This window comes from Sinocyclocheilus rhinocerous, unplaced genomic scaffold (assembly GCF_001515625.1).
Source record: "Sinocyclocheilus rhinocerous isolate Xijiao unplaced genomic scaffold, SAMN03320098_v1.1 scaffold650, whole genome shotgun sequence".
Lineage (NCBI taxonomy): Eukaryota > Metazoa > Chordata > Actinopteri > Cypriniformes > Cyprinidae > Sinocyclocheilus > Sinocyclocheilus rhinocerous.
Window position 1 is genome coordinate 1,128,830 of NW_015638019.1, and position 10,825 is coordinate 1,139,654.

The window sequence follows — 10,825 nt, forward strand, 5'->3', positions numbered from 1 at the left end:
CAGCGCTTGCAGCACAGCAAAAATAGACTCGGTGCGGAAACGATCTCTGCACTGCTGCAGACGCACCGCTCCTGGACGCACTGCCGTGTGCAGTGTGAATGCTTTAATCCGTTAACATGAGCGCGGAAAAAATATGCACCACATACCGCACTGCAAACAGAGTAATGTGAACCTGGCATTGTGTGTGTGCGCTGCAAGTGTGCATGAGTGCACGGTCTACAGGAGAGCGCGTAAGTGCTGAATGATTAAACACTGGCAAGAATTAAAGAGTAATGCAAAAACTTTACTTGTATAAACTTTAGTGACGATGTGACACTGCCTCGATTGTGCAAGTGACAATTCCTGTGTCAACTGTGCAGCGTGCAGCTCGCTTATAGACAGACACGATGTGGTGATTTGAAGCCATTTGAATTCCTGTGTCAACTGTGCAGCGTGCAGCTCGCTTATAGACAGACACGATGTGGTGATTTGAAGCCATTTGCGTATTTTGAGAGAGAAAGAGAGCGTGCGGTGATTCACTCACGCTGTTTGTGAAATTACGTCTCACACAAGGTTTTCAAATTACTTTGTAAGTTATTTAATGAAGAAATATGAAGGTGAGTACCTCAGCTTCAGCATTATAATTATTTCACCCACTCCAAACAGAGACTGAGACAGTTCCGCTGCATGTTGTGCCAAACCTCTCACGGCAGCTTCATCAGTTTGAGATCGTTTTTTTGAGATCGGCCTTTTAGAGACCGCCGATCGATCATCCCAACGTTATTATCGGCCGATAGTGATCGGTAGCCGATCAATCGGAGCACCCCTAGTTTAAATACTACAAAATTAAGCACATTTATTCATGCTATACATCATCATATACTAACAAATTTATCAGAATAGATAAAAAAGACTGTGGGGGTGAATTCACTTTGCTGGTTTAGCTTTGAAGTCATTGTAACCTTTTTATGTAAATTAGGCTGATTAGTCTGTGCCATCTGCCTGTTATTAGCGCCTACAGGCCCTGAACATCTCCAGCAGTTCCACACACTCACTTCTCCAGCACAGGTGGGATGACCAGCTCTGGTCTCATCAGGGCCAGATTCTGCAAGGCCTGAGCTGCATCCATGCTTCCTGTCTTGCTGAACATGGCCATCAGTACTGGCTGCTTCATGCTCTCCACAAAGTCTGTCACATCCTGGTCTGTGAGTCTGTGACTGGCGGGAACAGGGGTGATCCAGCAGGGTTTCTTATAGCGCTCCCGATGTAGCCGCCGAACCACACTGGCAGGCAGACGCTGTAGAAGCTTCATCAGCTTCATCTGGAGAAGAAAATAAGAGACAGACGGAAGCGATATTAAGATATGACTGACGCAGATGGCCAAAACCAATGAATTTTGGAGTTTGGAACTCATTATTCCAGTACGAAATGAAGCTAAAGTTTCATCCTATGTTTTCTGTAGCACCTCCCCATAGTAGTGATCAGCCTTTTTTATTTTATTTTTTTTTTTCAAATCCCATCTAAAATTCCAGCAGCATCCCAGAGTCTTCTCTTGACTCTTGCAGATGAAACCAGCATTTGGCTTTTTTTTTCTTTTTTCAATTAAGCTTTTGGATTCCCAAACTATAGAGAATGACCACTTCTTTCAGTCCTGGTTAGATAAAGTTTGCATCTTCTTTCAAGAAAGAAACAGCCTTCAGAACAATAAACTATAGGGTTTCCGGATAAATTAGATTATTTTTTGCCATTTAAAAAACAAAACTGGGCTTTGTGAAGTCAATTATTTAGTATTTGAAAAAGCTATGAAACATTGCAATGGGCTTTTCTAACTTCTTCAAATGCCATAACTCTTTTCTTAAGAACTCTTTTTCTAAGTTTGTGGTACCAAATTAAAATGCATGAGACATTAGAATGATCTCAAAATGAGTTTTTCTTTTAGTAGACATGGGACTTTGCTTCGCTTCTTTAGTTACTTCAAATAGTAATAATAATTAAAAAAAACTTCCATGCATTATAGTTAAAACATTAATAATGGATTGAATTAACATCTACCCTATTTCATGCACACAATGCTGACAGACTACAACAGTTAAACATGTCATCAGTGTGAACATACTTCACTGTGACCAAATAGGATTCTAAAGTAGCAATATGCAAAAACAGATGGCTGAGATATCGAGAGGTCGCTTGTTGCTGAAGAACTTTAATAAGACTGGTTTAAATTATCACCTAACTAACACCCTGAACATCACACCAAGTTCCATTAATCAAATGTATTATTCAAACTTTATTTTCTGTTCCAGTTTTCACTAGTGATTCTGTAAAAAAATCATTTTGGTGCATCACCACGTTTGAACAGTAAAGTAGCACAAAGGAATAAAGACTTAGTGATACTCAACACTCTTTAATAACATTTGGTTTCAAAAAACAAATTCTTTGTTGCAATACTGAGTTAAATAATCACATCTGCAAACTACCCTTATGATACTGTATGGTACTCTATCTACTGAGTTATGAGTGCAGGAAAAGGATGCATGTCTAGCATGATAGGTGGTCAGTAACTGGAAAGTTGTCAGTGGTGTTTCAGTAGTTGGAATGTGGAGTGACCTCACTCTGTCAAAGGACCATCTGTCACTGCATATCTCCCTCTTGCACGCAAACATAAAGCTCAGCTGACAACACACAAACCGCAGACAGTTCCAGAATGGACTTTAAGGGACTTCAAGATTTTGCACTGCAGCATATTGTTCTGGATTTTTATCCTAATAGGGAACATCTTACCAGCCAGCGCCCATTGTTTGAAGGGTGGTAGAAAGATGCTATACTACTGAAGAGCCCATTAAGCTGTTTCTGGACCTGGTTCTGTGGGCCACCCTGAAAAAAAAAATAAAGATCTGTAAATAAATGCACCCTTTAATAACTAACCTATAATAGCAGGAGTGTGATTCATGAAACTTACAAGCATGGAGGAAATCCAGAGGACCACGTGACCGATTTCGTAGGAGTTGGTTAAGTATCTGGGAATGACCATTTGGCTGGTGCCAACAGGAAGATTGAAGCTACGCAGAATCCTTGTGAAGATCTGAAGGAAGACAACAAAGTATCAGTATAAAATGGTCTGATGTCTTTAGATCATCATCTACACTATGGTTAAAAAGTCTGGGGTCAGTAAGCTTTTTCTGGAAATAATTTGGTACTTTTATTCAGGATGGATTTCAAATAAATGCTGTTTTTGAACTTACTATTGATCAAAGAATCATGAAAAGAATTATACATCAGTTTCCACAAAAATATCAAGCAGCACTGTTTTCAACATTGATAATAAATGTTTCATAAGTACCAAATCAGCATATTAGAATGATTTCGGAAGGATCATGTGACACTGAAGACTAGAGATTAAATTATATTTTAGAATATATTAAAATAAAAAACTACTTTATAATTTAAAGCTACTTTAAATTATAATAATAATAATAATAATTCACAATATTACTGTTTTTACTGTATTTTTCATCAAATAAATGCAGCCTTAGTAAGAGATATCAAAAACATCACCCCAAAATTTTGAACAGTCGCATATATAAGCAGGACAGTACCTTGGGAATGTATGGATCCCAGTTCACATAGCCAATGTTGTCATTAGCCAGACGTGCAAAAATATTCACTAAATTCTGTAAGAGGAAACAAGAGTTAACAGAGGATAGAAAGCCAATGGTGACATAATATTTAGCACTTAACAAATGAATTCATGAATGAGAAGTACTTACACCCTCCCAAGCAGGCAGGTTTTGCACTGAAACCCAGAGATCCATCATTTCATCAAACCATAACCTAAAACATGCACAAATCCCCCTATTACACTGGGTCAGACTTATTGGTTGCACTTTATGAATATTGAGTAATTTATTTTAGATTGCAATCCTCTTATTTCATTACTAAATTGCATAAGAGAGTCTTACTTGAAGCCTTTGTGATGCTGTTCTGGGGGCATGATGGTGGGCAAGAAGAGCTCAAAGTAACCAATGGCCTTCTGCATAGTGACATCAAACGGGCACAGTAATGGCCGCCACTCATCAAGCATCTCCTGTGTGGCTGACTCAGGGAAATAACTAAGCACACACACACAAACATTATGAGAACCAAATCACATGTCATTTTCTTCGATCCATGGTTGTTTATTTGTTATGTGAGCTCTTGCAAAATGATGAAAAGTGGTTGTTAGATGAATGAAACGGTCAACAGTATAATGTGTTAAGAGAGCTGTAATCGGCTCAGTGTGAAAGCTGTGGGCTTGTCTAACAACGGCCTGATTACATGATTTTCAACAGCACAACGAAAAGCTGATTAACACAATGTGCAATTCTTTTGTGAAAGGGGTCGAACATTTATAGGCACATTAGTGAATGACGAAGGATGAAAGCACTTACAGTCTGCAGCTCTTGACTAGTGTCTTCAACACATTCTCCACTGAGCTAGAGGGAGGAAAAGGGAATAGACAGAGAAAGTGAGTGCATTAATATAGTATGAAAGACTAGGCTCATTTGAGGTTGAAGCAATAGATGCGATTAGACCACGTGCAAAGCAGAAACCCAACTACAGTGCGTTTTGTGAAAGTGTAAATGAGAGTTTCCCAACACCAGAGCCTGGGCACATGAGTGCAGCATGCCAGGTTATCAGGTTCTCCTCAGGTCCTTTTTATAACTGAGCTCAAAAACGCTGAATACAGTCACACTGCATCAACAGCCAATTCAAATCAGGAAGCTGCTCCTAAATATACATATTTTTTACCTTGTCAAAGTTGGCCAAGATGTGCAAACCGCTGGCTGTGGATTATGACTTTTATGAATACAATTATGCTACTAAATGATGTAAATAGAGATGAACTATTTGATAAGGATTTTAGCCTTAAAGGGATAGTTCTCCCAAAAATGAAAATTCTGTCATTAATTACTCATCCTGATATCGTTCCAAACTCGTAAGACCTTCATTCATCGTCGTAACGCAAATTAAGATATTTTTGATGAAATTTTTGATGCAACTGACACGATCAAGGCCCAGAAAGGTAGTAAGGACATCATTGAAATAGTCCATGTGACATCTGTGGTTCAACCGTAATTTTATGAAGCTACGAAAATACTTTTTGTGCACAAAGTATTCTCATAGCTTAATTAATTTAAGGTTGAACCACTGATGTCACATGGAGTATTTTAACGAAGTCCTTACTACCTTTCTGGGCCTTGAATGTGGTAGTTGCGTTGATGTCTATGCAGGGTCAGAAAGCTCTCGGATTTCATTAAAAACATCTTAATTTGTGTTACAAAGATGAATGAAGGTCTTCCGGTTTTGGAATGACATGAGGGTGAGTAATGAATGAAAGTATTTTCCATTTTTGGCTCATTTTTTTTTTTGAGGACTATGCCAGTGATTTACTATAAAATTTATATTCGGCTAAACCATTTATTCGATTTCTATCAAATAATGCAATTGAAGGGCTCTATAAATCATTCTGTGCCATTTTAACTCTTCTAAACCATTTTATACATATTGTGTGAAGTTATGACTTATTCAACTTGCATTCTGTTCCATTCTGATGTGGTCAATCCAGCTAGTTTTTTGAATGCAAGAACACTAAATTAAGCCCCTTAAAACACATCTGACTGGGGTCTACTGATCCTGATCGTTCAAGGCTTACTTAAAAGGACAGTTCATCCAAAAATGAAAATTCTATTTATGAACCCTCATGTCATTCCAAAATTAATGACTTTCTTTCTATGGTGGAACTTAAAAGATATTTTGAGAAATGTTTTTTTTTTGTTGTTGTTCATAATATGGAAGTCAATGGGCTCCAGTGTTGTTTGGTTTTCAACGTTCTTCAAAATATCTTCTTTTGTGTTCCGCAGAAGTCAGTCATACAGGTTAGCAATGACATGGTGGGATTTCATTTTTGGGGGAATATCTCTTTAAGACAGGCCTGTCAACTAGTTGTTCTGATAACTCACTGACTAATTAATAATTAAAATATGTTGTCTTGTACATCCACAGTTCTAAAAATACACCCCAGCGAAACTTAGCAAGACATGGCAGCTGTTGATCTTCCTCTTGGTACAAGTGTAAACAAACACCTTCCACATTCAGCACTCTCTCAGTTCGGGCAAGTTTAAATAGAACACAATGATACCAGAACCCAAGGGGAAAATTGGCAAAAATTGGGTGACCTTGCCCTCTAAATCAGCGAGCCAAAGTGATCCGACCCACATATACAGCCTGACCTAAAAGAAACAGGACTGACAACAGACTACACTGTGTTTCCCAAAAGCGCTGTGAGCTTAAAGGGTTAGTTCACCCAAAAATGAAAATGCTGTCATTAATTACTAACCTGTCGGGACAACATCCACTGCGGAGTAGCCCAGTACCTGCGTGACTCGTCATATCCGTAAACCGAGAGAAGTATCTCCAGGCTACATTGTTCTTCCGCAAGTTGCATGCAGTTTTGTTTAGTAACAGTTACGCAGTGCACCTTTAAAGGGGTCATATGATGCGATTAAAATTTTTCCTTTATGAAATATGAGGGCTCTCTGACCTCATAGAGAGAGGTCAGAGAGCGTGTGGCGGCGCCGGCGCTCGCGTCATGATACTGTCGTGAACCCGCGTCCAAAGTCACGCAGTAGAGACGAAAATGTGGAATAAAGTGGTTATTTTTGTTTTCTTTGCGCAAAAAAGTATTCTCGTAGCTTCGTAACTTTACAGTTGTACCACTGTCGTCACACGGACTACTTTATCATCTTGGTACTTTTCTGGACCTTGATGCGATTTCAATTTTTCCTTTCTCTTTGGAGTGTTACAAGCTCTTGGTGCATAAAGAAGATCTGTAAAGTTGCAAAGACTAAAGTCTCAAATCCAAAGAGATATTGTCTATAAAAGTTAAGAGTCAACCACGTCTACCTAAAACGCCTCTTTTAAACAAGCCCCCACATATCTACGTCACGATGTGGGAAGATTTGCAAAACGCAGCCCAAATGTTCACGCAAAGAAAGAAGACGTAACTTTTATTCTCGCTGTAGTATTGTTGCCGTCATCAAAAATATCTTAAATTGTGTTCCGAAGATGAACGAAGGTCTTACGGGTTTGGAACAACACGAGGGTGAGCAATTAATGACAGAATTTTCATTTTTGGGTGAACTAACCCTTTAAAGGGACAGTCCACTCTAAAATGAAAATTCAATCATCATTTTCTCACCCTCACGTCATTCTAAATCTGTATGACTGTCCTGCTTCTGTGGAACCCAAATGAAGATATTTTTTTCTGAGAAATGTCTCAGTATTTTTTTTGTCCATAGAATAGGAGTCATTGGGCTCCAATGTTGTTTGGTTCTCAACCTTCAAAATATCATCGGCTTCGTCATGCCTGGAGCTGATCCATGCTGGTCGCTGAGGAAATACATCAACTTCGCGCTGTGATCGCCGGATCGGCTTTTCCTATCTCATCGCTCCGGCCGGGACAAGGCATCACAATATGGCAAGGGGTGGGCTCCAATGTTGTTTGGTTCTCAACCTTCAAAATATCTTCTTTTGTGTTTTTAGGTGGACTATCCCAATATACAATTTGTACAAGTGGCCTCTACAATCTATAGAGTGCAACAGTGCATGCTCACTTTTTCAGAAAAAGTGGGTTCAGGAGATATGTCATAAATTTTTTTTCCCATAGGAATGTTTTTTTAATCTATCGGAATTTTAAAAAAATATATCTATCTATCTATCTATATATATATATATATATAAATATAAATCCCTTTAAAAATCTGTTTAAATAATGCAAACGGATGGCTTCAACAAAAGTATACACCATCAATTAACAACATCGGAAACTCACAGTTGGTCTGTCTTTAATTATTTCCCTATGGAGAAAATGAACATAGTTTTGAACTTCCAGAACACAACTGTTGCACTCTATAGGCTTATGATGCTTTTGGAAAACACAGCTTTGATTAGTAACTTCTTTTAATATAAACCCTTCGCCCACCAGTATGAACAATCAAAGGATTCTTAGATAAAGAGAATGAAGTCACAGCGATGAGTCTATCCCATTCCTGGAGGAGGTGTGCTGCAGAACAGTTATTTACTAACTTTTTTGTCATTGTGCTGTTGTAGTTTATCAGGAGAGTTCTTAGCCTAAATATTAGAGCTGACCGACCCCTCTGAGCATCCAGGAATTGTGTTTGACAGACAAAGATGAAATATTAGAAACTTTAAAAAAAGCACCATTTCTTGATGTGTTTATGAAGCATGTTATTAAGTGGATACGACTAAGCTACTACAGAAACAAAGATTATAAATACAAATGCAGGTGTAAGCTGTGATGGGATTTTCATTTAGATTGTTGATTTGCTTTTCATTTTGGACACATGCAAATAAATATAAGCGGCTGCCCTTGGAAAGGTACAGTGCAACGTGTAAAACATGAGCTGTGCTTACCGCTTGCGCACAATACTAAGCATTTTTTGTTTAGTTGAGGCTTCTGCTCGATAACTGAATGTGAGAAAAGGAAAAATGCATAAGCCAATGCCAGACATACCAATAACATCAATCTCACAGTTGTAACTGTTTAATAGGTTCTTCTTAGAATACTGGGTGTGTTAAATGGGAATGGTTGTGTTACAAGAGTCTGCAGTGCTCAGTTAAAAGGCCTGAAATGTGGGAAGACAAAAATAAAACAAGATAAAGCAAATTGCTAAATCTTAGGCAGCACGTCAGGGTCCTTCTTTTCCATGAACCAATCTTGGCACTGATAATTTTTTTCACCTTGCCCTGTACAATGAATCATATGTCATAAGCGTGTTCACCATACAGATACACTTTACATTAGGGATGCTCCGATTGATCGTCCGGAGATTGGTATCGGCCGATAATCACATTTTATGACTCGATCGTTACTCACTACACTTGGCCGATCTCACGAACCGATCACAATTTGATGACATCAACTAGTGGTCGATCGATATATCACCAAGGTCGATATATCTGCCGATATTTGGCATTTTTCCCAAAAACATTTTTGCCATTTTTTGACGGCGCGGAGAACGGCAGCGCCTGAGCACACAGTGCTCACATTTTCCCTCTTGTTCGCTGTTGTCGTTCGATTCTGTCTAATATGGATAGAAGTCTATCTAATAATCAGATAGAACTGTTAAACAAAGGAATTAAAATGTATTTTAAAAAGTATTATAACGATTGCTTTAATATTATTAGTAATAGAAAGGCAAACATTATAATACTTTCTCGTTTGCCGTCAGCATTCAGCAAATATGAATTGATATAATTTAAATCTTTGAATGACTAATGAACATTTAATTAAACAAACCTTGCAGACTTAGTCGAATCTATTTGAGATCTTGTGAAGTGTGCATTTGTATCCTGCATGATCGCGTGTTCTCTGCGTGACGGTCGGTCTGTGCAAATTGAATGCTGACAGGAGGAGAGTTATTCTTGACTGGAGACGCACGATCGACTAACTTTAAACTAGTGATTTCAAATTATGCTGCGCTTTATGCATTTGCCCACTGTCATATTCATGTCATTTTAATTGCGTGCTGTATGTAAAATGAATGTTACCTTGGCTTTATTTAAAAAATAAAAATAAAAGATTCCCAATGCACACACACTTCCCAGAATACTGGTGCCCTGCTGGTTACAGTGTTTACTTCCTTTTTAATTACATTTTTATTAAATATTTATTTATTTGTGAAAAATGCTTTGTCTTCTAAAGTATAAGAATGTTTATTTTACACAATTATTTTAATCCATTTCAAATTATTTCAAATTTCTTAAATATAAATTAAAATAAATAAAATTATATCGGCTTTATATCGGCTTTATATCGGCCACCCTGTTTTCAAAGATATCGGCATCGGATGTCAAAAAACTAGGGCTGCAACAACTAATCGATAAAATCGATTATTATCGATAATGAAAATAATCGACAACGATTCTCATTATCGATTAGTCGCGATTATCAAAATAATCGTTAGTTGCAGCCCTACAAAAAACACATATCGGTTGACCACTAACGTCAACGCGTGACGACGTACATGACGAGTGGGGACATAAATGATTTGGCGCCACATTAATGTCGTCGCTGGTGTGGAAATGCTATGACGGTTCGAGAAACAATGAAAAATTCGCTATTTGTCGTTGTGTATGTTTTGCATGATGATTTGATGAATGGATGGTTAATTTTTAACAGTAGATTCAGTGACGTTAGAACTGATCTGCGCCTCACTGCACACGTCTACGGCACGTTATGGCTCCACGGGAACCGGAGCTGATTGCGGCCGCTCTATTCAATGCTTGTGTTTATACCAGCCAGCCATGGCACGTTTCTGAAGCGGCTCTCCGCACTGCTTGGCTAAAAATAGCCTTTTGTGAGTTGTCACAGCGTGGAGGATGGAACAAAACCTTGTCGGAGCCGTAAGGGATAACGGTAACATAATAGCTACGCTGATCGTGGGCTGCTTTTAAATGAACATTTATTTAAAAAAAAAAATATCTTCTTTGGCCATATTAGCCTACTCAATAGCATTAACACAGGCTTTACTCCTTTCAAACTTTATCTGGAATGTCACCGTTTCTGTCACTGCAACTTCCCGTTCAGGCGAACGAACACACACACACACGAAATCGTCTGCCTCATGAAAAAAAAAAATTTTTTTTTAAATTTAGTTCATATTTGCATCATTTATTATTTATTTTATCCACCCCGCGACCCACCCACAAATAATCAGAATGCATTTTTTATTACCCGACCCGCGGATTAACAACTTCAGTCTGCTCATCACCTTAACTTTAACTG

At 38.3% G+C, this 10,825-nt stretch overlaps 1 protein-coding gene across 2 annotated transcripts in view; it reads right to left on the reverse strand.

Annotated features, from left to right (window-relative positions):
* psme4b (proteasome activator subunit 4b) overlaps nucleotides 1-10,825 on the reverse strand; it is a 41,599-nt gene that overhangs the window by 25,839 nt on the left and 4,935 nt on the right. Inside the window, exons 4-11 of one of the 2 annotated variants that reach the window (XM_016564506.1) lie at nucleotides 8,452-8,505; nucleotides 4,407-4,451; nucleotides 3,939-4,088; nucleotides 3,747-3,810; nucleotides 3,576-3,650; nucleotides 2,939-3,061; nucleotides 2,761-2,853; nucleotides 1,035-1,300 (exon numbers count right to left, since the gene is read on the reverse strand). In XM_016564506.1, the coding sequence (XP_016419992.1) occupies nucleotides 1,035-1,300; nucleotides 2,761-2,853; nucleotides 2,939-3,061; nucleotides 3,576-3,650; nucleotides 3,747-3,810; nucleotides 3,939-4,088; nucleotides 4,407-4,451; nucleotides 8,452-8,505 (870 nt within the window). The remainder of the gene's footprint in view (nucleotides 1-1,034; nucleotides 1,301-2,760; nucleotides 2,854-2,938; nucleotides 3,062-3,575; nucleotides 3,651-3,746; nucleotides 3,811-3,938; nucleotides 4,089-4,406; nucleotides 4,452-8,451; nucleotides 8,506-10,825) is intronic. The other variant, XM_016564507.1, reaches the window with a different exon arrangement.